The following is a 27475-nucleotide window of genomic DNA, read 5'->3' on the forward strand; positions in this document are numbered from 1 at the left end:
TCGAATGGCAATGTCACTTTATAGACAATATTTCTATTACTTTTTATAAACCATGGTATAAAAAAATAGAACTATACCGTATAACGATAGAAATTGCAAGCTTACAGAATTTCGTGTCACATGTTCTGAATTACCGACTCTGCAAAAAAGATTTTGCTCTATCCTCTACGTCTAGAAAACGGTGAATAGGAAAATTACATCTAGCAAACTGATCAAAGTTGATCAAGTAGTAAATACGGTAAACATACAAACATTACAGACTTAAAATATGTCAAAAATGCCCCGATGCACTAACGATCTCTACCTGATTGAAACGATCAATTACTGAATTACATAAGCTGCAACATGGAAAGTGTGTAAGTACGTATCTTAAATTTGTATTTTAATATTTTTGATTCTAATTCCTATTACTTGTAGCGCTGCCATGCGAAACTAGTGTAAGTCGATATGATAGGGCGTGACATGAAAGTGATAATGGAGTCCTGGACCCCTGAGCGAGTGTGACAAAATTTTACATTACATGTTATGTCTATCTTATATCTCGTCTGTGACCATACATAGAATTAACAACTTCTTTACGCATGCGCACTGCAAATTAGTTCTTGAAAAATGCTCAAGTTTCATCTCTATAATAATTCTGTGTGCTATGACTAAATGAACGGGATTTGGGCGACACTGTCGCCTCCACATCCGTTTCGCTCGCGTTCAATTAATTTAAACACTAAAAGCCAGAGTTCGTCTTGTAGCATTTTCTTGATCCATGATGCAGATGCATCCCATTTCATCCTATTCGATCCAACCGGTGATTTCGCTCGTAAGAGCAGACCAGAGTTATGGATTTGGCTTGTCAAAATTTTGATTTTAATGCTAAATATTTGCTTGGTCAGTTAAATACAGCGAGAAAAGAAATTAATAACTTAAGGTATCGTCAAACTTTTTTTTATTGCACTATGTCTTTTTAGATTGAAAGAATTATTTAAAGAGATATTAACAAGTTTTGTTTAAATTTGGATAGTTGTATAAATGGGTGTGTTTATGTGTACACACATGGAATATTCATGTATAATGCAATAAGATACTGTATACACATAATAAACACATATACACAAACAAAAATAGATATTGTATATTAAAAGTATTAATTAATATGTATCGCTATTTACTCAATTTTATTATCATATGGAAATCATTAATATAGATTGAATATTAAATTATTTTAATCACAGTATTAGTTTATGTTATTTACAGGCAACAAATAAAAACTCTCCGTTATATACATGAGAAAGATGTTGATACTATAAAGCGTCTTTTAGAATCATATAGAAATGGAGTACCAATATCTTCTGAAGCAAAAGTCATATCTTTAGATGATGTAAAACCTAGCACCAGTGCAGATGACGATACTATAAAATTAAAACCAATTGGAATAATATCTACTTGGTTTCCTAGTAAACGTGGTACTCCTAGACAGACAGGAATTTGTGGGAAAGTACCTGGAAAGTTACTATTATATAATTCTATTTACACTAATCCTGATCATGCTCTTGAAGGGTTACAAGATTTTTCGCACATGTGGTAAGTAACAGTATAATCCACTTTTAATATGGTTTTAATTAACTGGTTGATTTCTATTTCTATTTACAGGGTTTTATTCTATTTCCATAGAAATGATTCAACGCATGTTCGGGCTAAAGTTGCACCACCAAGACTAAATGGTACAAAAACTGGTGTGTTTTCAACAAGATCTCCTCATCGTCCATGTCCCATTGGTTTAAGTTTAGTGAAGATCACAAGAGTAGAAAATCATACGATTTACTTTGAAGGTGTGGACATGGTTGATCAGTCACCTGTGTTGGATATAAAACCTTATATACCGCAATATGACAGTCCCGTCTTTTTTGAAAAATTAAGTAGCACTCCACAAGAATCTAACATAGATAATACATATGGGTGTATAGAAGAGGATACTAATTTAAGCAGAAGTCAAACATTTAATGCTAACATTCATCTTGCACATGAAACAAGAAGACTACTTTCAGATTCTTATTATAGAAAGAATACTAATGAAACAAATCAAGAGGCAGATGTTTCTAGAGATGAAGAAATTGCTTTAAGATTACAAGCAGAGGAGTTCCAAAGGAATTCCAACTTTGAAAATTATAATAGTATGAGACATTTTTCTGAATTAAGCGATATTAACTTACACAGTAATGGCATGTTACAACATAATGTAGATGTAACTGGTATACACAGAACATATCATACTTTATCCGATGTTTCAGCCGATGCAAGAACAAATATGAACATATCCTCTGAACAGAATGTACTATCCTCAAACTTAGAACAACAATCAGAAAGTTTAGCAAACATAAGTAATAGGTTACAAAATACTAGTATAAGTAGTCGTACTAACATTGAGTCAACATATACATCAAGAAGTATGGGGTCAAATTACATAGAAGCACATGCTTCTCGTTCTAGACTTTTAGATGGAGCAGATGGGCCAAGTACCGTGTGTGGTACTGATTTAGATTTAATTAATAGACGTTCGTTAAATGCACGAATTGATAATTCACCTATAAGAATGGGAATACGGGAAGCTCCTGATGGAGAAGAGGGTTTAGAATCACAAACACTTGTCCCTTCACAGAGTTTACCAAGTGTTGAAGCAACAAGAACTACATCAAGTAATAATTTACTGGACTCTACAGATACAAATTCAGCTATACCTTCTGAACCAAGGAACTTTGAAATTAGGGAAACAGAAGCTAACTATTCTGCGGAAGTAAGAATTCCAGAATGGATATCAAGACCTCGTACGCCTTTATGCGTGATATTTAATGATCGAGCTCTGATTCAATTAAATGAAATTTTAGGAACTAAAATTAATGACCAAAAGATAGCAATTGAAAATGTACTTCGTGAAGATCCTAGATCTGTGTATTTGCGACAAAGATGGGGTAGTCAATTTTACACTTTCTTAATTCACGATTTACATATTACTTGTAGGTTCGACGATAACAGAGGTGTTGTTACAGTTTTCCAAATTAGACACGCAGGACGGATTTGTGAATGTGGAGAACCTGAATGGCAATGTTTAGGTCATTCTCCGCCCCCGTCTTAATATGTTTATCTATGTATGTGCAATATATATGTAATGTATGCATGTATATTATTGGTAATTTTAGCTAATTGTACCCATAAATTTATTAATAATATTGTAAGAAATGCGAATTCTTAATTTATAAAGCTACAGGGTGTTTTATATTACATCAGATAATCATCATTCCATAATCGTTAATCAAGAATTTTGATTGTTGTCAAATGGAAACGAAATTTTGTTCAAATTAGTTGGTTTACTATTAAAGTATGTATTTATATTGTCATATTAAGCAACACGTAATTTAATTTGTCTTATAAATCATTTGTTTATTACTGACATTACTGAATGAAATTGTAATATTCATTGCTTTTAACAAAATAAGAAACTAGTCTTAAACTTTCTGTAAATTTAATGAACTAATTACTAAAATCTTGCCAATTATATTGTATAAAATAGATAACAGTTCTTTCTTTTTATTATATAGAGTATTTATTGTTTTTTTTGCCAACTTTTCTATTATGTAACAATTTATTATAATAAGAATGTTCCTATACGTTTAATGCATTTAATTAAATATTACAAACTTTCGCACAAAAAAAGTAAGATAGGCAGTAAGAATGTAACTTCCAACATTTATTCGTTGATAAAAAATGTTTCGTCCAAGATACTACAATTTTATTTCCACAGCAGAATTTATTAAGTAAAAATATAAATATACAATACACGATTCAAGTATACATTCGTATCGTTGAATCTGCACCGGCTGAAAATACCCATGGTTGAATAGGGTGGAACATTACATCCAAAATACCAAAATCATTGTAAGGTATGTGATCGCATAATCGTTTTAGCGGTACGATCAATGGATTTTGCAGTAAATCACTAAAATGTATATTGAAATAAATAATATATGGTCAATAATGATGTAAAATAATTATAAACGTATAACTTACTTGTACACCATTCCATGAGAAACAATAAGTCCTCTATCATCGGCACCAGACGCGAAAAGTGGATATCGCTTATGAAATGAAACTGCTCTTACACCTGTACCATGTAAACGTAATGTCTGATAAGGCTTTGTACTCAAATCAAGATCAAACCAAAGCATTTTACGATCGTAAGTGCCTACTAAAATATTATCGCCTCCTAAAAATATAGAAATAATTCATAAATAACAAAGATTTAAGTATATTATTTTGATAATTAAACTGTTTACCAGGATGTATTGCCATTGACGATATCCATTGTGAATTGGATAACAACTTTTTAATCATTTCCTGTTTTACTAAATCATATATTCGTACATTACGCTGAGTCTGTAATTATATTATCAAGATTATTAATTCAAATTTTTAAATTTTGATTTACATTTAACTTTTACTTACCGCTACAAACAAATATGGTCTAATTGAATGAAACAAAACACATTGTATTAAACCTTTTGCCTTAGTGAAAGGCAGTTGAGATCTTCGTTTTGAAAGTTGATTTATCAAAACAGATCTGTTTTGTCCATCTGGCATAACAGTGGCAAAATAATCACCTTTACCATGCCATGTAACTTGTTTAACTATTTTAAAGTGATTTAAAATTAACCTAACACCATTTAACTTATGTTCTCCTTCTGCTTGTTCCCATTGTACCGCAGCTCTAACTCTATCACTAACTAATGAAACAAGAAACATATAATTAGTTTGTCTTTCAGTACTTTTATTAATATTAATATATAATATAATATAATGTATATACCAATAACATCACTTTCAGGTATTATTTCTAATAACTGATCAGTTTTACTGCTAATCAAATGATCTCCCACTTTAGGATTTATTAGAAGGACTTTTGTATCTGCTGCTACTGCTATGAGAGATAACGACTGATTCGGACACCACGCTACGGATCTAATGACTCCTCCGCAAAACACTGTCTTCACACATCTACCTGTTGCTATTTCCCATACTGTAAATTAATAATATTATGCATTATAAAACCTCGTATATAAAAATTACATTAGTAACCTGCAAAACTAATGAAATCTTACTTTTTAGATTCATATCATCACCACCAGAAGCAATGTATTGTCCTATTGGTTCTGCAGTAATACTTCTAACCATTTCTGTATGCCCTTTAAATATCATAGACATTGTTGTGGGGAATGGTTGTAAATCCTTTGGACTAGGTAACTGTGGTACTAATGCTTCAGGTTCTATTGTCAATCTCATTTTTAATGCTCTGGGACACAAATACAAATCAAGACACCTCTGGAATCTTTCTTTAATGTACTTCGGATAAGCAGGAACTTCACGAAGCGAATTATATTTTTGTGGAATAAAATGTAACTTCCTTTTCCATGGTGTTGTCTGTAACTTATTCCACTCTTTCAGTTCTTTTTTATCAAATAAGTACTCTGGTGGAGGATTATAACTTTCAGCATGCCCAGGTAAATGCCTCTTTGGTGGTGGAATGTGCTTATGAATTCTCCGCATTTCTTCGGCTTGATCATCCGATTGCCACAACAAGTAAAACTGTGGTTCGTTCTTCTTCTGCTGTTTTTCTTTCTCTATTTCCGCGGATGATTTCATCCAACCCATTTTCAAGGCATGAACTAACTTTGATACTTTTTTGGCTTCTGGTTTAGATGGTAAAAATGAACGTTTGTGTTCAGGAAATTTACGCACTGGCATTTTCATTACTTCTGAAGTAAACCAATCTACCCAAGGCTGTAAGAACAAACATACATGATACAATTTCAATATTTCATTTTCCATCTTACTATAACTGCTTAAATACATAATATTTTAAACTTACTGCATATTCGTCAAAAGTTGTATCAGGAATTTTCTGTTTCTGAATTCTTGTAATCAAATCTATATCTTCTTCACTTAATACAACATCCTGTCCAGTTTGTGGGTCTTTTATAGTTCTCCAAAAGTCAGGATCTTCCATTCTTTTCAAGAAGTTATCCAGCTGATCACCCTTTTGAGGTTTTATAATCTTTTGTCCATCCCAATTATAACCAATATGGTCATAATCATCATACCACTTTAATGGTATGTTACCAACAGTATTTCGAATATCTTCTTCATCTGAAGTATCATATTCGTATTCATCTAATTTTTGACTTACTGTTGATACAGTATCTATATTTTTAATAGTTTCATTGTGCAGAACATTCTTTTTACTAGTTGATTCTTTGGATTTCTTGGAATTTTTTTTCGATATAATATTATTACTTTTATTTAAATTACTTGATCTTAAATATTTTTTAATTTTCACTTTATCTTTTTGTGAAACTTTAGAAGAAGATGACTTATCTGATGGATTTATTTCATTTATAGAAGACTTATTAATCGTATTATATTTTGATGTTGTAGATTCATTTTTGATTTTCATTGCAGATCCATAATATTTATCACCTTTTACTATGGACTTGTTATCTTTAGTTTTAGAGTTAATATTGAAATCTTTTTCTTCCTTTTCCAAAGCTTCAGTTGCATCTTCTTCTTCATCGTCAGATATATTTTCATAATCACTTTCAGAGTAATATTCATCCAAACCAATATCATCTGAATCAGTTTCAAACTCTAATTCATCCTGCTCACTATCAGTTTCAAAAACAACTGAATCTTTCTCAGTATCGGATTCAGGTATACATTCATTTTCATTAACTTCTTCATCTGAACTTTCATCATTATTATTTACTTCAGCTTGCAATAAATCTTCAGTACCTGAATCCTAAATTACTTGATTAAATTATTATAATATACAAAAGATTAATACTATTAATTAGTATAAATATCAATAAAACAAAATATATATTGATTTAAGTTACATTTATATATACTAAAATATATTGCAAAAGAAAAAAATTTTACCAATTCTCCTTCATGCTCGTATTTTATGGATTCTTTCTCTGCTTCTGTGTCATTACTTTCAACTTTTAAGTTTCTCTGTTTCCTCTTTAAATTCTTTTTTTGACTTTTCATTTTTTTAAGATTTCATATGTATACAAATAAGAAAAGAGGTTAGGTAATCTTCACGTGCGGCAGCCAACTCCAAACCATGTCATAGATTATAGTATTTTAGTATACTCATTTCAGAAATGTGCAAGGGTACCATTTGAGTTTCATTTGATCATAGACTTAAGAATGTGAAAATGAAGGATATAGTTAGCGAAGTTGACTAATATTTGATTAGAACCCCTAACTTGATGCTTGAATTTCATTGGATGTTATCTTACGCATGCTTTATTTATAATAAGAGTGCGTAAATCAGTGCCTACGGACACTCTAGTGACACTCCCCTGACAAAAAGTTCCCCTCTTCATATCTACTTTCACCTGTTTGTATTAAATATTACATAAAGTTACTTACATATAAGCAAATACTTATTTAATTATTCAAATACTTCCTTAACAATCTCAGGTAGTTCCTAGAATAGAGGTAAGTAGTAGGGGAACGCATATCAAGAATCACTAGTTTAAGGGGTGGTAATTTAACATGAACTCATCGGTGAACTTTTTCTCTTTCTGTCCATCTTCAACAGTCATTAGTATTGAAGGCATGCAAGAAAGTAAATAAAAGTTATATTGGTAAATCAAATATCAATATAGCAAATATTTAATTTTTATTGGATAAATGTATTTGATAAATTTTGTTAGAAATAAAGCTTAATATATACTTGAAATAGGGATAAATTATTTCCAATGGTTGGTACTGTTATATTTTATCCGGTTATAAGATACATTGGTCTTTCGCTTCCGGTCAATCATGGTGAGTGAAATGTGGTCTCAAACTTCTTCATATTACAAGTAAAATTTTTAACATTAATAAACATTTTAGTATATCTGTAAAATACTTTCATTTAGATAACATGTGCTTCAGTTTAGTATACATATTTCTTATATTGCATGAATAATATATAATATTATTTCATATAACCTTATAGTTGCTTCAGTTTTACACCACATGGTAGTAGTGCTTTGTAAACGACAGTGTAAACTTTTTTTGTTATTAAAACTATTGTTACTAAAACCATATTTAATATATTACTTATAAAAAATGTTGTTCAAATAGTTTCGTAAATGAAGAAATTTTTATTTTTAAATAGCCGTTCCAAAGGTTTGTGGAGTCGGGTCGTATTGCCTACGTGAGTGACGGCCCGCATCAGGGCAAACTCGTAGCAATTGTAGATGTCATTGATCAAAATAGGGTAAGAATATTTAAAATTTTCATTGCTTTTATTCTAAGTTCATGGTAAAAAAATAATGATGATCCAGTTTCATTGATAGGAATTGCCGGCTGATATTTGTTTGATGCTAAATACTGTCACTGATACCAAGCTTCATGATTTTCATATAAAAGATGCAATAAACTTGGTATTAATATATTAATACATTTTTAGGTTTTGGTCGATGGCCCTGCAACAAATGTTCCACGTGGTGAGATGAGGTTAAGTCAACTTCATTTAACTAAATTCCGTATCCGTTTCCCATTTACTGGATCTACACGTGTTGTACGCAAAGCATGGGAAACTGCAAATATTAATGAACTTTGGAAACAGACTATGTGGGCAAGGAAGGTTGAAGCTAAGAAGAAGGTAACAATAACGATATATTATGAATTTAACTATCTTTAACAATTTAATATTTGTATAGCATTATATGAATGTCTATATATTCAATTTCAGCGCTTGGAACTTAGTGACTTTGACCGCTTTAAATTAAGAAAAGCCAGACAAATCCGAAACAAATTGAGGACAGATGTATTTTACCGATTAAAGAAGAAGGTCAAAAAGGCTAAGGCTACTGGTGGAAATAAAAAAGTTGAAAAGAAATAATTTTTTATCATACGAAATAAATATAAAATTATCTTGTAACAGTATATTTGTTTTTATAAACACCTTTGATCTTTGCATGTACATTAGTGTATTACATTTTATTTATTCATTAAAGAAATGCAACAAAAATTACTTTTGCAGCAGTGAACATAAATGTAATTCTACAGAACAAAATTATGTAATTGGAATAATAATTTTAGGATAATGATGATAGAGGATACAATATTTGCATGTTATATTCAATGATTTTATCATCGACATAATTAAATAAAATTACTATAAGTTTGTGGAAAAAACCTTATTCATTTTTTAAAAGTAATTTAAAATTTTTATAACTAATGCAGATAAAACAATGCAAATTCATTATCTCATAATTTTGTAAAAGGCACATTTGAATATATGGAATATTATTACTAATCGCTAAAATATGTAAAATATATAGTAGAGATTGTAATACATGTATTTGCATTTGTTAATGATAGGATGTACTTAACAGTAAAACTACTGAGCAGTTGGAGTAATTTAAAATTTAATTTAAAATCTTTCGCAAAAACACCTTCATAATTTAAATACTTGCAAAATAAAAATTCTCAAGTTGGTCAATTTGACCCGTCCGGTAGTTTTAATGTTAAGCATTGTCGATAAAACTTAGAATCCATGAAAATATTGCCAATAAAATGATTATTAATGATCTAACTGTGTCGATGAGTAAATATTGTCGGCGAAATTCAATGCTATTGTCAGTGAAATGACATTGATAAAATACTAAAAAGCTGTCGAACTGACCCCTCACGCTACCAACTCGCAAACAGCATTCCCCCACTACATCTACTTTAAAAGCTGCCTGAGACTGTGTTTATCAGCAGTTTTATCTAGTGTTCAATATAAACAGGTAAAAGTAGGTATAGAGAGAGTAACTTTTCATCAGAGAAAAGTCAGTATGGAATTCGCAAGCTCCCAGTTATTTACCTACATAAGAACCTATATACTTAGTTCTGTATATAAGTACTACTATGAGCATGCTGTGAATTGGCCATAAGCATAGCTGCTCATTCGTCGCTTCGGTGGCGACTTACATCAATCGACCATTGATCTTTTTGGGTTTCACGTACTAGTACTTAGTTCGTATGATATTTTGTACACATAGAAATGAGTTGCACTTAGATAATAGTGATTGGTATGGTTCGCTGTAATTTTAAGGGGTGGGGCTGTAGGCTTTCATTTTATACTTCTTAATAATTCTATATTTTCATAAAGCCCATTTAATTTTAAATTGGAAAAAATAACTTACAGAAATATTAAAGTACTTCAATTTTCATTAAAAAAACCGTGGAATTCAACCTAGAAGGATATTTGGCAATTATAACGTCAAAACGTCGGTGGGAAGAGGCGGAACACCCTCCTACACCCAACTCTGTAAATTACAGCCAAACGCATATTATTCTCTATTATTTAACAATAAGTCTAACAATAAGTAGAATTGGTAGCTTACGACCCACCGTGGCGCTTTCTCCTCACGATCAGGTCGATGCAGTTATCCTTTCCATACTTAAGTACTAATTTACTTTCCGTTTCAGTTGTGTATGAGGGCTGCTATGAGCAGGTTAGTCGCCATTACAAATACACATGTATATAGAAGTCTCCTCTTTATATTGAACACTATACAGAGCTGTTCATGATGAAAATATCGGTTAACCGAAAGTAGTACTCAGGCAGCTCCTGGAATAGAGATAGTAGAATCGGTGATAGAGAATCATTAATTTGAGAGGAGGGAGTTCGACACCTCTGATCTATTTTTAAATGGAATTCATTTCTACATGTACGAAACAATCACGATTGATAGGAACTTTTGTAAAGAAGAGTGGATATTTAGATACTTAAGTACACGTCAAACCCCAGAAGGTCGACGATTGAATCAACGAATTGCGGCTATGCTTGTGGCTGTGTTGCAGCGCGCTCTGTATATAAAATTCAATGCGCAGTAGTAAAAGTTTTTTCGTGTGAAACTAAAAGAGGGCGATATTTTTGTCAAGGAAAACAGTTGAGCGAAACACCGATTTCTATAATCCTTATCAATTTTGTGAAAATCGGTACTACTATCAGCTTACTTTAGTATTACCATTTGTATTGGGTCTAGAAAAGTTTATTAGCCGCAATTCACCGCCAGCGAATAATCGCTAAGATATTTTATCGTTAGGCTATGTATGTATAAACTGAAAACAAGACTTTTTTTTAGCTTTTCCTGAGAATCTCGACAGGTAAACTACTCATACCAATATCTATTACCTGAGTGAAACTCATTTCTATATATTATAAACTGCGGTAAACTGCCAGCAATTAACTGCTGGCAATAATTTGCTGGCAATAAATTTTTCGGAACTCATCTGTATTTACATATGTAAATACTTATTTACCATATAAGTAAGTATCTATGTCATGACAGTGACTTTCCTCAGCCAAGTCGGGAAATTGGAAAAATATTGATTTCTAAAACATTTATCACTTTTACGGACATCGATTCTACTATCAGGTTGCTTCAGTATTACCATATGTATTTACATATGTAAATACTTTCGACATATTCGTGATATGGTAATGATATTTTTGCAACTGGGCTAGAAAACTTACATATAAGTAAGGTAAAGACAAGGTACAGATGATATATAAATGGTTGTATGTTAATTGACTACTATCAATATTTATAAAAATAATTGATTAAAAGTAGTTGTTATAAATATCATTGAATTTGCCTTGAGAAACATGATAAATTGATTATAATAAAAATGTATTATTTCATTTAAAAAAATGACATAGGCATTGAAATTTTATTAACTCTTCTTTACCTGCTATAACAGTGCCTTCTAGCTTTGATATCTTTTTTTTTTATTATAAATTCTGCATATGTGCAATACAATGATATTTAACACTTATTTTGGAGATTGAATGACATGAGCAAATTTAGTTTATATCACTAAATCTGTATGGTAGCAATAAGAAATGATATCTCTTGAGTCTTTCTTATTCGTCTGAGGTGTCCAGAAGTTTTGTAGCCAAATAGATTGGAAAGTAGATTGGAAAGTAGATTGAGAAATAGCCTAGTCTGAGCATTGCATTGTAAATTGACATTAGTAGTATGATTGCTTTTTTGGGGAGTTTTTTTAGGATTTTACCTGTTATTAAGTCAACACTAGGTGTTTTCTTAGCACTTAAGCGTTTGTGAATTTCGAATTGGGCTTTACCTGAGGATATGTATTTAATTAGATGTGATGGGATTAATGGAGCTTCTGCCCTTTTCTTTAATTTAGTGTTATCTTGAGCGCTTGCTTGATTTGCTAATGGCTGGAAAACTTTGGTCAGTTGTATGGCAAACATTTTTACTTTTTCTATTTCTGTTCTTGCCCACTTTCCATTTTCCATTTTTATTGATAGAATGGGTGTTACCGACTGTTTTAGATTTCTTGTAGACTTCCATAATGAGTAGTCTGTGTCTTCGTTAGAGGTAAGATTTTCTAAAAATTCTTTAAAGGTGTCATTTTGTATTTTTTGTAGTAAGTTTTTCAGTTTTCTGTATGCTTGGTTAAGCCTTGTTTTATCATCTAGATGTTTTGTTTGCTACAATGTTCTTCATAGGGTTCTTTTGTGTGTTATCATTCTTTTTTATTTTGTTGGAATAGTATACAAGTGCTTTACTGTTTCTTGGTGGGAGAGTAGATTTCCAAGATGCTATTTGTATTGAGCAAATAAAATGATCGACTGCATTATCTATTGTATATCCTTTTCTGTTTTCAATGCTTTGTTTATTCTAATCGTATTTTCAAGGGTTTCTCTAAAATTATTCCAGTTTGTTGCTGTATTGTGCAATGTGGGTGGCTTTTCATTATATTTGATGTTCTAATTTGAAAGGATTTCTGCAACTGCCGTGTAATGTGATTTGAGATCTAAGCATGTCTGGATGGAAAAACTTTCCCGATTTATTCCTTTCGTAACGAAGAAATCTAATATGTCCGGTCTGCGATTATCATGAGCAGGCCAGTATGTGGGCTCTCCAGTAGCAAAGTCTCATAGGTTCATCCTGAGTATGATATCCATTAATCTTGTTCCTTGAGGATTGGTTATTCTTGCTCCCCAAAATGTATGTTTTGCGTTGAAATCACTGCCTGCAATAAATCTGTTACCAAGCATTTGAAAAAATTTATATATCTTTCTGTTGACATTTGTTGACATGGTGGTTTATACACAGCACTTATTGTCAGTGGTCCATTCCGATCCTCTACAACTAGACTTGTTGCTTGTAGATACTCTTCTTTGAATGGTTGTAGGGTGTACTGCTTGATGGTACTTTTAATAATTATTGCAGAACCTACATGGGTATTTCCGCTTGGATGGTTTGTGGCATATACCGTGTGACCCAGTATTTTACAGTAGCTGCGATCTGTAAAGAGTGTTTCAGAGACTAACAGTATGTCTATTTTAACAAGGTTTAGGTATGTCTGGACCTCAAGAGCATGATGAGAAAGCCTGTTAGCATTCCACAGTGTTATTTTAAAGGAGTCCATTTTACAGTCCAGTTTTCGTAAGATGTGGTTAAGCGTTGTTAATAATAGATTTACTTGTTTTGTTTGTTCAGTTATGGGATTCTTCATTTTTGTCATTATTTTTATCATTATGGTGATTTCTTCATTCTTACATTGCATGTAATTGTCCTTGAATTAATCATTGGTGGCCTCTTCTTCTGCTATACCCCTTAATTGTTGTTTGATTTCCCTTAAGTATTGTTGGGTTTTAGCACACGTTTCATAAGGTTAATGAGTGTTATATGATTTATATTTTCTTTTCCAAGCAGTAGTATATGCCACGTAGCGTCTGTAGGATGCTTCTCTTCACAATTAGTGCATCTAACTGCTATTCCTTCCACATTCAGTTCAGAGATGATATTCCAGTAACAAATGATTAATATGTGATTTCCTTCCTTTCTAGTATTCAACATTTTAATACATAATTCAATTTTTTATGGAAAGAGTTCTTAGAAATTTAAAGAATTCTTATCTGCAAAATGTTAAGTTTCGTCTTTAAAATAAGAAAAAAAAAACTTTCGTATGACACTTCTTCACATTTTCATTAGTTAAGGATCTAATGAAGTGTACACAAATAATCTGGATATATGTTATACATATATATATTAAAATACAATATTTAAACAACATGAATACATTCTCTTAAGTGTATAAAAATATACAATTGCGTACGTAACATAGTTAGAGTCATTTTTTAAGTTAAATAAATTTGATAAAATTATGTATATTTTTTTAAATACAGTTTTCTGTTACATTATGTTTCAAAAATTGGTGTGCTTTCAGTATTTTTGATTTTTCAATACTTATTTAGTTTTTCCTTCTTTCATTCAGCCGCTTATAGAAAGTAATGAAGATATCGTTTGTAAAAAAAAATAGCAAAAATGACAATACTAATAGTAAGTTATGATCAAGGCCACGTAATTTAAAGTACACGCATTAAAGATCTTTACAGGAATTTTGTCTATGGATAAATATTCTGTGACATAAACGTCAATGCTTCCAACAAAGATATCTCACCTTAAATATAGTATTCAATGCTTCTGTGATAACACAAACATTTTTGTACTATGAATAGAGGAGAACTGAATACTAACAATGGCGTTGAATGAAATTTCCATCTTTATTATACTATGGTAAGCTTCTTAGTTACAAACATATACTGTTAAATTAAATTGATATAAAAACGTCTTAACTGTTTTAATATTATTACAACGATATTTGGTTTCATGTCGTATGATTACTAGTAATATTTTACATATATTAATACACCTTACGTTCCTTAGGTTAAGTTCGTAATGGTATACGTGCAAGCGTATTTTGTCTCTTACTACATTGTATTTTTAATATTTGTACGCAGAATATCAACATTTTACATTACATTTATATTAAACTAACACAGTAATTGATACTATTACATATATTTACAAATTAAATTACAAATTCTTTCAATGATTGCTATCAAAATATCTAATAATGAATATGCTATTATTTACGTGGAAAGAGTATTTTAAATGTCGTCGGTTCAGATGAATTCAATGATTGAATCTATGACATTTTCTGTGAATAAGGAGTGTATTATAATAAAATTAGAATACATCAGTTTTTGTTTGCTAACAGGTTTACATAACTTGACATACACCTTACCTGCTTTTAATAGCAGGTAGACGAATGATTAACTGCGCATCTCTCGTGCGCATCGTAAACGACATGAGTTAGAAACAGTCTGGTAAAGGAACCTTCCCCACCGTCCATGTATACTATATATGTTGAAGAATGAGCTGCGTCTAAGAATTTAAAAATGGCATTACCTGTTGAATCTGAAAAAGGCTTAGAATTTGTGATAAAACATTTAATCGCTGGCGGTGAGTTAGTATCAAAATATAAACTTCTTTCATTTATATTATTATATTATATTAATTACATATTGTTTTCTTTTCATCAGTAAAATTTTAATTTCTCTTTGTAACATGTACTCTGAAAAAGATTTTATGCACTTCTAATATTGTTAATTACAATCATGGTATCTATTCTACAGGTGTAGCTGGGATGTGTTCAAAAACAACTGTTGCTCCATTAGATAGGATAAAAATATTATTACAAGCTCACAATAAGCACTATAAACATTTAGGTAATACTTATTTTATTAAAGGAGCAGACTGAAAATTGTATGAATTAAAATTTTATATTAATTTATTATTTTAGGAGTTTTCTCAGGACTGAAAGAAATTATTCGCCGCGAAAAATTTATTGCTCTCTATAAAGGAAATCTTGCCCAAATGATTAGGATTTTTCCATATGCTGCAACACAATTTACATCGTATGAACTGTATAAAAAGGTACTTAGTAAAACTCTTTTATTGGTATGTGTCAAAATAGTTTCAAAAATAATACTATAAACTGTTATATTGTGATATTCTTTTAAAACAAAAAATTCCAAGATATACTTATAGTTACAATAACTGTTCATCCCGTCACAATCACATTTAGATATTTGAAGCAAGGGAGACAATTATAACTGACAATGCATCTGAAAATTATTCTTTTAAAAAACAAATCTTAATTTATAAATATAAATATTCTGTGTTAAAAGAATTATTCTCTTCAAATGATGTCAAAATGTTGATGAGATCAAAATATGATAAATTTTATGCAAAATTAAGAAATACTTATTATTTGTTCTGAACTTTTTCGGATGTTAATATGTTTTGCTCATTGTTACTAAACTGAAGTGTACAAATATTATTTTTGGAACTATGAGTTTATGAGATTTACCTTTTCTTTAATTTTATTCGTAATGCATTTGTTTTTGCAAATAAATTTTTATTTTATCTCGAAAATTATTTTTCTAATGCACAAAGTATAAATTTTTATTTTTAGTTTTGATATAAAACAAATGAATTTAAAAAATTTGAAAACAATCGAATTCCTGATAAAATTCTTACTTTTATTTGTGAAAAATGATGTATAATGTCTATAAAGATAAGCAGATTCCCAATGCTAAAATGAGGCTACAGAAATAGATTGTTAAAAGAAAGTATTTTTAAATATATAATAATTTTTAAATAGACAAAATTCCATAAACACTAAGTAACATTTCATTTTCACTAGCGCCTAGCAGCTATACCTGAGATGCATCTACTTTCACATGAATTTGTGGCTGGATCTGCTGCTAGTCTTACAGCAGTTACATTAACATATCCGTTAGATACTATTAGAGTTAGACTTGCTTTTCAAGTCACTGGGGAGCATCTATATACAGGAATTGTCAATGCAGGAATTATAATGTTCAAGCAGGTATTTTTATTATTGATCATTCTTATGAGTTCTTTAAAAAAGTTATATATTAATTTTAAATGTATTAACAAAGTCCAAGGCTAGGTACACACTTGGACGTTGAATATTCTTTGTTACATATACAGGATGACATGTACTATTTCATACCATGTAATTATTGTTTGACAAATTTGTTCGTATCACCGATACTTTTCGAAATAATTCGGTGTTTTTGATTCTGTCCCTATACATTTTTTTAAAACTAAACCTATTTTTATCTCGTAAACTATTTTGAGTTTTGGACCCATGTTCAGTGGGGTTTTTTACTCAGTTTAGTGAGTTGTACACGCCCTATCATTTGTGTGTAACAATTTAGTTACACCCTGTATATAAACATATATGTTAAATAAGATGGAATATGGTTAAGGTTAAGTTATTTTAAAATTCATTAATATGTGCGTTTCTTGCTTTAAACACATGTTGTGAATAATTTTCAAAACATGTGCAAAAAAATTATCATTTTAGAATATATTATTGACTTTCAGGAAGGTGGTATTCGAGCATTTTTCAAGGGATTTTGTCCAAACGTGATTTGCATTATTCCATATGGAGGATTGGTGTTTTATATTTTTGAGAAACTCAAATACTTATGCATGAAATATGCATCAAATTATCTTTGTAAAGAATCTGATAAGGCTGCTGGTATGGTATATATATGTTAATGTATATATATTAATGTTATTGTAATAATATATTAATAAATTCTTTTTACATTTTCATACATATTATTACAATACTTATTTTATAACAGGTGAACTAATTTTAACTATACCTGCAAAATTATTTTGCGGAGGTACAGCAGGAGCTGTTGGTCAAACTATTTGTTATCCTTTAGATGTAACTAGGAGACGTATGCAATTGGCTATGATGAATCCTTCTACGCACAAGTACAGGTAAATATATCTATTAAATGATTCATTCTGGAAGATTGTAGTAACTTTTTTTTTTATAGTAATAGTATGTTACAAACTATAAGAATGATATATCAAGAAAACGGCATTGTGAAAGGTCTTTACCGTGGGATGAGCATTAATTATTTACGCGCTGTTCCTATGTTATCGGTTAGTTTTACAACAAACGAAGTCATGAAACAAATTCTCAATTTGAATGTAGGAAAGAAATTATAATTTATTTTATATCATTCTAGCTATTTATAATGATCAAAACTTTCCGAGTAAAAGTACAATTAATAGACTAGAAATATTATATATTATGAATGCGTGAATAGTATTATTTTAATTGTAATTTAAAATATACCGAAATTTTAATATTTTATACATTTGTCAACATTCAGCGATAGTCACCGAGATATGTAATTTGTTGCAAGTAACTAATTACTTTCTACTATTACTAAATTGATAGCAATCGGTTTAATTGGACAATGAAAATAATATTTAAATAGAAAAGAATATACAACAGCCTCATTATGATTAAAAACAGAAAATAGAAACATAATAAATGTAATATAATCGTATGCTTAATAATATCGTTGAAATATTATATATAAGAAATAATATATTTTTGGTATGGGTATTTGTCAAAAGCATGTTAATTCAATATATCGATGAAAAAGATTTGTAAATAAAATATTTTACGGAATTTCTTGTAAACTAAAAATTTTAAAACAGATAAACTGTTAGAAAAAATCATAAAATATTAACAATTAATTTTGAACATATACATACATAAATATATCAATGGTAACTATAGTTCATTGAAGCATTTATATCAAATATTTATTTAAATGCATTGTTCGTTAACGTTTTTCCTGTTATTTGCGTTTTCATAATTCTATCGTAAATTATGTAATTTAAAAATTCATTTTATTTATAAAAATATTTCTATAATTTATTTTTAAATCTTTATTGTTGATAGAAATGATTATTTACTTGTTAGTCTTAATAATGTAAAAATAATGTAGAACTTTCTAAATATAATAACATTTCTTTATTTCTCTAGTTTCATTTATAATGAGACGACATAATATCAGTTCATAGCATACTGTTTTCCTTGCTTCAGTAACATCTGCCTAAGTACAGATCTTGCAAGTTTGTTCAATATGCATTATTCACTATTTTCATGGTACCCAAGGTCTAAAAAATAGGGAAGCATGTGAAAGTTAAAAACCAAACACACACATAATTCATAACTCTCGAAGTACTTTTTTGACTAATGTGAAGTGTTGTAAAAGATATCATAAAAGTTGTTATCCCAAATTGATATATACAAAACGTAGTACGCATCTTATACACAATAATTATATACAGGTACAAACTGATTGTGTTATTCCAAATTTATATACACAATAAACGTGTTTAAAGGTTGTAAGTTTTGAACTGAGTTTATGCATATGCTTTCATTATCAATTCATTAATTTCCAATAGAAGTGTATTTCCCTTAGATTTCCTTAATCCAAACCTATGGACATTTGGCATTCATCGCTAGAATTGGATTTGAATGAGGAAAATGTAAATGTAAGATTTTTACAAACGAATAAAGTGTGTTGATTTAACATCGGTGTCACATTATTTCAAATAAAAGTTGATAATAACTCAAAAGTAGTAACTTACAAGTCTTGTCTCAAATCTAACAGCCAGTATGTTTATCCTCGGTATTATAGATTTATTCATCGTATGAAATATGTACTTTAAGAAAAGAGAATAAATAGAGCAAATACAAAATTAACTATACAAGTTCTAAGATCTATTACTGGTATTCACGTAAGACTTACTTCTAATTAACTCAGTAGTTTTTGTTATAACAACTACGATTATTTTTAATTCTATGTAGGAAATTTTATTCTTAGTTTTTATAATCCAGTGAATGTGTTTAATACGTGATATAAAACAAAAAAAAAATGCTCGATCCTGCATCACGCAGAAGGGATTGCTGATGATTCACAATATTATTGTTTCTGTGCTACTTTCTTTTAGATTTACAATCTTAGTAAATTGCTATAATGTGCATCTATACATTCCATTTTTTCATCTTATTATTTCTACTGTATTACTTTATAATGCATATCCTCAAATTACATGCTTATTTCTATGAATATATGTATTTTGCAATTTTATCTGATGCTCGTGTATACAATTCCTGCGTACCGACGAATATGAATGATTTGACACAACACATTAAATCTGTTTGAATTGCATTACACATGTTTATTTACCAGAAGCATCATTTTATACCTATTAATTAGTAAAAAGGTGTTGATAGATTCATAAGCAGTTAACTTTCAATTTGATGATCGTGAATGCATGAATTCATTCAGTATAAAGTGAGTTTCACTTAGGAAATTACTACAGGATTGATGCAAAAGTGTTACTACTTACTTAAATGATTAAAAAAAGAAAAATGAGATGGCTCTGTCTTCAAATTTTGTATAAATATTTAACAACTGAATTTCGGCGTATAAATTTAGGAAATAAGAAAGAATAATAATATGATCAAAATAAAATAACCGCTAAATCATACATAATTAATCAACTAGTTGTATGTATAAATATTGTTACAATATGTATATAAAAATGTAATTTGCGAGATTCATATTTTGTATTCATTTAATAAAACAGTTGTATTAATAGTAACGAAATTGTTGTCTATTATAGTTCTTCAGAACTGTAATGTATAATGCTATGTTACATTAATAAAGGAATCTACTAAAAAATGTATTACATTGTTTATATGGCACAATTTGTATATGCCAACTTACTGTTGCATCAACCCTCTTTATATTCCCCTGAAGTGGAACATTTCATGCTCCATTCATATTAATTATATACGTGACACTCTTGTAAATATAAACTATGATCATTTTAGTACAGTTGTTGAAACCTTAAACAACATTATTTCTATTTAGTTCACGTGACAAATAGTTTTGTTCGTACAAACATTTTTCAATAAATTAATATTTGTTCAAGGTTTCAAAACAATACCATGTACATATTTTCGTTCGCACTACTTTTTACGTTCAATCCATGTATTATGTTCATATTTTTTTTGTTTCTTCGGTAATAAAAATACAAGCATTACAATGAAAGTTGTAGAACTCAATGCTATACGTGAATTTTAATTGGTACATGTGTACATTATTGTTTGTTTTTCCTTTTATGTATACAATTAATGTTGTGTCTAGATGTATGGTGTTGGACACATGTAAAATACGCAGATGTGTGTTTTGTCTCTAAATGAGACACCACGAAGTGAGTCATGATATAATACTTGAGACTATATATGATGTGTAAGGATAGCTGAAACCTTACACACTTATTGATGTTCTATCCATAAATTATTTTCAGTGGCATCGCTATAAAGCCTGAATCATTTCCATACCCCAATTTTAATATTTAATTTTGGAGTATGATTCTTTACAAGAAATAGTCTGGTGTCCGCCTAGTAACGTGTGGTTCTCCGCGTCTTGGAGCTGGGTCAAATTGAAGGCTGGAAAAAGTAATCACGAATGTTATCTATTTTGTTTTATGCTACACAAGTTTCAGTTTAACTTACAATGAATATTTTAAAGCATCGTCTAATTCCATGATTGCAGCTTGATTTCCACAACGATAGCAGTAATTAGGTGCTGAGAATATAGTTACAACATTACGATCATGACACCTGTAAGAATACATACAAACCATGGTAAGTATACTATGCAAAATATTAAGTAAGAACTACATGTATATGTATAAAGCGAAATAACAATTAAATAATTTGAATAAATGTACCAGTTGTAGCCTTCCATAACTAGTTGATGTGCTCGCGATACCAATGTCAGGCCATTAGAATGATTAAAAGTTTCTGAAATGTCTTGTCCGAAAGTATATCCTGCTCCACGAGGAGAAATACCCCACCCTCCTCTATCATCCGGGTCTGACCATAAAAGATCGCACATTGGACCCTATATAAAATACAAAAAGATTATTATGCATTATTCAATTTATTTTTTTATTTTAAGAACCAAAAATACCAACCTCATGAGGTACTTCCTGAATACGATCTAGTGCACGTATATGATCTAATGTATCAATCGATGGTGATAAACCACCGTGCAAACAAAAGATTTGGCCATCTACCAGTGCAGTTAACGGTAAATAGTCAAACAAGTCTGTAAAGAACTTCCATACATTGGCGTTACCATATTTACGTAAACATTCATCATAAAATCCATATACTTGTGTGATTTGTCTCGATTCATGATTACCACGTAAAATTGTTATTCTCTCTCTATATCTGACCTGTATTTGTACACAAAGTATTTGAAACATTTTATTAAACTTCACCTACTTTTTATATTTATACTACACCTGACCCTCAATTTACATGAAAATCCATTCCACATGGTTTCGTTTTATGCAAATGAAAATTGCATAAATAAAGTCTCTGTTGGTACAAGAAAAAACAAAATATTGGAAAGAAAAGCTGGTATAAGTTTTAGAGATACAGATTTATTTCAAACAGCCAAACAAAAGAAATAATAATAAAGACATTTCAAAAAACAGAAGTACATTTTATCCAGTGTAACTAAATTCAAATCATATAGATTAAGACTGCTCATAAAAACTACTGCATAAATAATGTTCTAATTTACATGTAAAAGAGAAACTTGTGTAAAAAAGTTCCACGTAAATCGAGGATCAGGTGTATGTTAGTTTTATTAAATACATCCATCTATTATCTGTAGTAATCATACCTTGAGGGCAACTAACAAAGTAACAGTTTCAACAGAATAATAGCCACGATCCACATAATCACCCATAAAAAGGTAATTTGTATCTGGAGATTTGCCTCCTATTCTGAACAATTCCATTAAATCATGGAACTGCCCATGTACATCTCCACATACTGTTACAGGACATTTTACTTCTTGTACATTAGATTCTTTAGATAAGATTTCTTTTGCCTAAAAGCATAAAAATTCTCATTACCATTTATAGTTTTGAATGAAATATGCGCTTGACTTGATATTTTTCTATTGGAATTCATATAAATGAAGTATACTATTGTTTATATAAATAATTACATACCTTAATGATATGTAGATCCTAATAAATACTATAGGAATTATTAATAAAGAAATAAACATTCTTACTATACACGCATCTTATCTTATAATATACAAATAAAAGAAAATGATATTTATCGGATTATGGTTTTTTAAAAACATGAATATTTTATAACTTCTACAGAAAAGAATTTATCAGTTGTATCAATAAAATACATAAATGCTGACATTATTCTGTAATATTTAAATTTAAAATATAATATTAGGTATAACACACATTTGTAATTTTTTTTTACAATAAATAAACCTTTACCCACAACAAATTTTGACTGTTGAACGTCACATTAATTAAAATTTTTTAAATAATAATTTATTTGCATTCAATGATAATGAATACTGAATTGCAACATGTATACATACATTGTAAAATTACAGGTGCAAATGATTTCCATGTAAAATTATAAGTGCACACAAAGGTAATCATAATACACAAAATTGACACACATTTCATATACTTGATGAAATTCTAATCGAAAAATAGCAAAAATAGAATTGTCGCCTATTTAATAAACCAGACAGTATAACAGATACGAACAAGTTGCAGCGGAGGCTCTAATAGTAGTGAATACGATGGTTGAACATCTGATCACGATTAAAATACGAATTTTTATTGAAAACTGAAGTTTGCTCAGAGTAAATCATACAATGTTGATAATTTTTTTTCCTCAATCTACAAGGTATTCAAACGTATCGCAATGAAATTTGCAATGACATGTCAAGCCATGCTTAGCGGCATCGTAAAGTACCACTAAACGAAGGTGAAACGGCACATTAGAATTGATCGTGGATGCAGCGAAAGATATTATGGTTAAGTAAGCACAGTAAAATAGGCAAACAGATAATTCAAGACGGTCGCGTACCTTCTCGCACAGAGTTTTCACTTGGCTTTCTGTTAGTTGTTGGCAGTCATTTAATTGTTCTATCCACTGGTCGAGCTCTTTCAACGACGCTTTTTCCTCCATCGTATGAATTTACGTAAAGTCCACGGATTCCCCGCGCCCTTAACACGTGTTATAAAAGTAAAGCGAATCCGTGTTGTAAACTAAATCATTCGGTTTTACTGGAAAAGCTTCTTAACACAAATATCTTGATGAAGCACACACTCACAAAATGGCCGATCGCAAGTACTGACGATGACGTCATACTCAATTCATGCGTGCTTCGCTAACTATACCTGGATTACCATACTGACCAATCACCGTTCGCGTTGATCTCAACTTATCCAATCATGCGCCGACTTTCCTCTTGTCGCGTGCGTTGAACTGTTGTATATTGTGCGACTATGACTGCATCGTTTTAATGACGATGATTACGTTTCTCTTAGAAACATCAGACTTTCTTTGTGACGTATAAATATTAGATAAAAATTTATTAGAATAATAAGAATGATTAAGCACGATATATTTAGTAATTTCGAAAGTAGCACACTGATCTAAATGTGTCAGTTTTTCATGCATTCAATTTCAAATATTAACAGTCCGAGCTCACATGCAAACGCTGAAAACCGATTTATTCTGTTAAAATTATTATCAATGTTTTTAAACTTACATATTTAAAAAATTTGTTAGTACACCGTTTAAAATATTTGTTCTAAATAATTAATAACAAGCAATTTGTACATTTTCACACATTATTTATTAAATTTTATATAGAAAATATTTAATTTTATACCAGGATGTACAAATAAGGTGTGGAATTTTATTGTTATAATTAACGAAAAATATTTTGTTGATTGTATAAATCAAAATTACAAGTATTATTAAATTTATAGTTGAAATTGAATTATCTTTAGTCACAGGTATAATTAATATTATAAAATTGATTCAGTAGTAATTGAATAATACATTTAGTGAATGTAAGGCACTTAACAAATATATATGTATACAATCTTAATATATTTCTTGCATACATCAATAAACACAAAATTACACTCCAGATTTGTATATTATTCAGTGGAAGTATGTATAGCACTATAAAATTCAATTTAATTAAAATGTTAATAGTTTACACATGCAGTAAATAGTTTGAAGGAATTACTGTGATATTGAAATTGAAAACGATCAATATTATATATTTCAAAACAATTAAAGCACATCCTACAAATGAATATAATTTATTCAAAATTCTGTACCTTTTACGACTAAGCGCAGTAATTAAGCTGCATTATTAAATCACAATATCGATAAGACTATTAATACAATGTAAACTATAAAAGAGAGGAATGTGCTCCTCACCGAAGAAATATTAATTATATTACATCTTCTATTAATAAAGTACATAATATGTTTCTAATGTTTTTTGTCTACCAAAATGATTTTTAAAATTAATGCAAAATAATTAATGATAAAGTCAACAGAAATACATTATTTTTTAATGATTTACTTAGTAACATTTTCATATTCATCTGCAAAACGTTGCATCTAGTTGGATGAGCCATGGTAACAATAATTTAATTTTTGTCCTATAGTTTGAATCTGCAGCAACAGGATTATGTTCTAAATAAACAGTCCGTAACTTTTTATTAGAAGTTAAGTTTTTTATAATTGTCCAATTTTCGATTTCATTATTATTTATCTGTGAAATATATTAAAAATTAGCAGATATTCAAATAAATATGTAATAAAGCTTATTCTTACCCAAAACTCCTCTAAATCTTCCAAATGATCGATACATTGAATATGTTTTATTTTGTTATTCGCTAAATCTAATGTAGTTAGTTTTTCACAGTTCGACAGTCCTTCTATGACAGTTATGCCATTTTCAGATAAATATAATTGATCTAGTTTCCTTAATTCTTCCAGATTTTCTATTCGTACAATGCGATTACTTTGGAGACTTAATAACTGAAGATTTTTTAAAGATCCTAGATTCTCAATCTTTGTGATCTTATTTTTTCCAAGAAACAAAGTTGTTAAATTTTCAAGTCCTTCAAGATTACAGATTTCTCGTATTTTATTGTCACCTAACTCGAGAGTTTTTAAATTTTTTAGATGTGACAAATTTTCAATGCACTGAATCTTATTAGATGACAAGTATAAGTTTTGCAAGTTCAATAAATTTTCCAATCCTTCTATCTTTTTAATTCGATTAAAAGATAGGTCTAAAAGCCTGAAATATCAAAGAGATGACTAAACTATTTATTATTTTAATTATTTTATAAGAAGCATTCATTATATCTTATAAATTACGTACTCTAAATTTACAAGAGCACTTAAATTCTCTATTGTGATAATCTGATTATCCCTCAATTCTAGTTCAACTAATGTTGTAAGTGTATCAAGATTTTCAATCTTTTTAATTAAATTCCATGTAAAACACAATTTGCGTATTTTCCATAATGGTTCTAAATTCTCTAATTTTGTCAACCTTGAATGATTGAAATCTAGTTCCTGAAATACAAATGAATGCGTTTATCTAGATGATGAATGTGTTAATAGACAAAGAAAAGTAACATTAAAGAAATTTTTAATGAAAACAAACTTCACTATCAGGATCTATAATAAGAATCTTCTCTGATTCATCGTTTCCATCATTCCCGTTTTCTCCTTCGATTTCAGCTGACCCTTCGTTTTTATGATTTTCTAAAACAAAAGTGCTTGCAAGTGTAATTGTACATTTCAATGTTGCCGATATTTACAGTAAATAATCACTGTACCATTGAGTGCCATTATCGTAGAATAAAATTAATGTAGGTTCACAAAATTTAGTACTTGCGGTTCAAAATGGTGTAGATAATACCAATTCTACTATTTAATGCAAATACCGTTTAAAATACGGTAGAATCTAATTCACTTGTGGTTCGTACACTTTGTAATTTTTACAGCGCCCTACATATACCAATTGTTATATCGCATGAATGACAATTAAGTAAATCATATGTATACTTTGCAGAACATGTCATTCGTTGTTCTTATACACACACTTTTTATGCTAAAGTATAGTTCATAGAAAATGGTCTGAAATTTTTGGGTAGTATAACAAATTTTAATTGTTACACTAACGAAATAGTGTTATTATATTCCCATGTAAATTTATTTTATTTTATGATTTTATTTTATCGCTTATGTGTAAACCAATCAATTTTTTACTACTTATTTGTTAAATCATTAAACACAATATATGAGACATAGTGATGTCTCATAGTAGATTCATTTCTTTAATATGAAGTACATCCCACTCATTGCTCCTAATATGGGAAAAATAGCTTTTGATGTTAGAGTTCTACTATCTATTATACTTGTAATGTATGAAAAGACAAAACCTGAATAAGACAGAACCTTTGTTGCAATGTTTTGCTATGAATTAGTTTTTTGACATGCCATCTTTGGTTTATAAGATACAATTCGCTTAAGACCGCTATTTTTAAATCTAGGTTAATAGTCCATTTAATTTTAAGTTGTTTTCTATTTAAACAAATTTATTTAATATATTACAATTCTAATAACGATAAAATGATAAAATTTATTTTTCCACAATAGAATGCATGACTTAAAATAATTCATATATTTTGCTCTTGATTTCTCTGAAATGATGAATCTAATTAACAAAAATAAATTTATGTTG

General features: G+C 29.5%; 6 protein-coding genes across 24 annotated transcripts; 3 read left to right on the forward strand and 3 right to left on the reverse strand.

Annotated features, from left to right (window-relative positions):
- The first annotated feature begins 643 nt into the window (after positions 1-643).
- On the forward strand, positions 644-4024 carry LOC116425193 (uncharacterized). The gene is made up of 3 exons (XM_031972584.2): positions 644-922; positions 1249-1575; positions 1645-4024. Exons 1-3 carry the CDS (start codon positions 834-836, stop codon positions 3122-3124), a joined length of 1896 nt encoding a protein of 631 aa, XP_031828444.1. The 5' UTR covers positions 644-833; the 3' UTR covers positions 3125-4024.
- LOC116425192 (ribosome biogenesis protein BOP1 homolog) lies at positions 3722-7452 on the reverse strand. The gene is made up of 8 exons (XM_031972583.2): positions 6979-7452; positions 5912-6838; positions 5145-5823; positions 4853-5062; positions 4492-4769; positions 4323-4422; positions 4057-4252; positions 3722-3985 (listed from the first exon to the last, which is right to left on the reverse strand). Exons 1-8 carry the CDS (start codon positions 7087-7089, stop codon positions 3832-3834), a joined length of 2655 nt encoding a protein of 884 aa, XP_031828443.1. The 5' UTR covers positions 7090-7452; the 3' UTR covers positions 3722-3831.
- A 360-nt stretch (positions 7453-7812) lies between these two features.
- Positions 7813-8980, forward strand: RpL14 (ribosomal protein L14). Its single transcript, XM_031972623.2, has 4 exons — positions 7813-7875; positions 8213-8314; positions 8507-8701; positions 8792-8980. Exons 1-4 carry the CDS (start codon positions 7873-7875, stop codon positions 8939-8941), a joined length of 450 nt encoding a protein of 149 aa, XP_031828483.1. The 5' UTR covers positions 7813-7872; the 3' UTR covers positions 8942-8980.
- A 973-nt stretch (positions 8981-9953) lies between these two features.
- On the forward strand, positions 9954-21291 carry LOC116425198 (solute carrier family 25 member 16). Of its 19 annotated transcripts, none has more exons than XM_031972606.2 (10): positions 9961-11031; positions 12395-12440; positions 14458-14648; positions 15133-15377; positions 15551-15643; positions 15718-15851; positions 16624-16809; positions 17334-17490; positions 17600-17741; positions 17801-21291. In XM_031972606.2, the coding sequence occupies exons 4-10, from the start codon at positions 15314-15316 to the stop codon at positions 17973-17975; spliced, it is 951 nt and encodes a 316-aa protein (XP_031828466.1). In that variant the 5' UTR covers positions 9961-11031; positions 12395-12440; positions 14458-14648; positions 15133-15313; the 3' UTR covers positions 17976-21291. The 19 variants fall into 19 exon arrangements, with proteins under 19 accessions (XP_076223441.1, XP_031828466.1, XP_031828465.1 ...); XM_031972605.2 differs by having other exon boundaries at positions 14468-14648; XM_031972610.2 differs by having other exon boundaries at positions 9961-10843.
- mts (protein phosphatase 2 catalytic subunit mts) lies at positions 18781-24063 on the reverse strand. Its single transcript, XM_031972620.2, has 6 exons — positions 23773-24063; positions 22541-22750; positions 21822-22085; positions 21576-21748; positions 21358-21465; positions 18781-21291 (listed from the first exon to the last, which is right to left on the reverse strand). Exons 1-6 carry the CDS (start codon positions 23872-23874, stop codon positions 21219-21221), a joined length of 930 nt encoding a protein of 309 aa, XP_031828480.1. The 5' UTR covers positions 23875-24063; the 3' UTR covers positions 18781-21218.
- A 627-nt stretch (positions 24064-24690) lies between these two features.
- LOC116425197 (uncharacterized) lies at positions 24691-27042 on the reverse strand. Its single transcript, XM_031972594.2, has 5 exons — positions 26568-27042; positions 26393-26493; positions 26105-26301; positions 25549-26020; positions 24691-25486 (listed from the first exon to the last, which is right to left on the reverse strand). Exons 1-5 carry the CDS (start codon positions 26578-26580, stop codon positions 25313-25315), a joined length of 957 nt encoding a protein of 318 aa, XP_031828454.1. The 5' UTR covers positions 26581-27042; the 3' UTR covers positions 24691-25312.
- Between the last annotated feature and the right edge of the window lie 433 nt (positions 27043-27475).

The sequence above is a fragment of the Nomia melanderi genome, chromosome 4 (assembly GCF_051020985.1).
Source record: "Nomia melanderi isolate GNS246 chromosome 4, iyNomMela1, whole genome shotgun sequence".
NCBI lineage: Eukaryota > Metazoa > Arthropoda > Insecta > Hymenoptera > Halictidae > Nomia > Nomia melanderi.

Coding starts and splice junctions, on each gene's coding strand:
- mts (XM_031972620.2), bottom strand. CDS start 23,874: ATGGAGGAAAAAGCGTCGTTGAAAGAGCTCGACCAGTGGATAGAACAA. Junction 22,086..22,540: donor CTTTGTTAGTTGCCCTCAAG/GTATGATTACTA, acceptor GTACAAATACAG/GTCAGATATAGAGAGAGAAT. Junction 21,292..21,357: donor GATGCTTTAAAATATTCATT/GTAAGTTAAACT, acceptor TACTTTTTCCAG/CCTTCAATTTGACCCAGCTC.
- LOC116425193 (XM_031972584.2), top strand. CDS start 834: ATGGATTTGGCTTGTCAAAATTTTGATTTTAATGCTAAATATTTGCTT. Junction 923..1,248: donor AAAGAAATTAATAACTTAAG/GTATCGTCAAAC, acceptor TGTTATTTACAG/GCAACAAATAAAAACTCTCC. Junction 1,576..1,644: donor CAAGATTTTTCGCACATGTG/GTAAGTAACAGT, acceptor TTCTATTTACAG/GGTTTTATTCTATTTCCATA.
- LOC116425192 (XM_031972583.2), bottom strand. CDS start 7,089: ATGAAAAGTCAAAAAAAGAATTTAAAGAGGAAACAGAGAAACTTAAAA. Junction 6,839..6,978: donor ACGAGCATGAAGGAGAATTG/GTAAAATTTTTT, acceptor CAAGTAATTTAG/GATTCAGGTACTGAAGATTT. Junction 4,423..4,491: donor GACCATATTTGTTTGTAGCG/GTAAGTAAAAGT, acceptor ATATAATTACAG/ACTCAGCGTAATGTACGAAT.
- LOC116425197 (XM_031972594.2), bottom strand. Junction 26,302..26,392: donor TTATAGATCCTGATAGTGAA/GTTTGTTTTCAT, acceptor TTTGTATTTCAG/GAACTAGATTTCAATCATTC. Junction 26,021..26,104: donor AGTGCTCTTGTAAATTTAGA/GTACGTAATTTA, acceptor TTGATATTTCAG/GCTTTTAGACCTATCTTTTA.
- LOC116425198 (XM_031972596.2), top strand. CDS start 15,314: ATGGCATTACCTGTTGAATCTGAAAAAGGCTTAGAATTTGTGATAAAA. Junction 15,378..15,550: donor AAAACATTTAATCGCTGGCG/GTGAGTTAGTAT, acceptor TCTATTCTACAG/GTGTAGCTGGGATGTGTTCA. Junction 16,810..17,333: donor GAATTATAATGTTCAAGCAG/GTATTTTTATTA, acceptor ATTGACTTTCAG/GAAGGTGGTATTCGAGCATT.
- RpL14 (XM_031972623.2), top strand. Junction 8,315..8,506: donor ATGTCATTGATCAAAATAGG/GTAAGAATATTT, acceptor ATACATTTTTAG/GTTTTGGTCGATGGCCCTGC. Junction 8,702..8,791: donor AGGTTGAAGCTAAGAAGAAG/GTAACAATAACG, acceptor ATTCAATTTCAG/CGCTTGGAACTTAGTGACTT.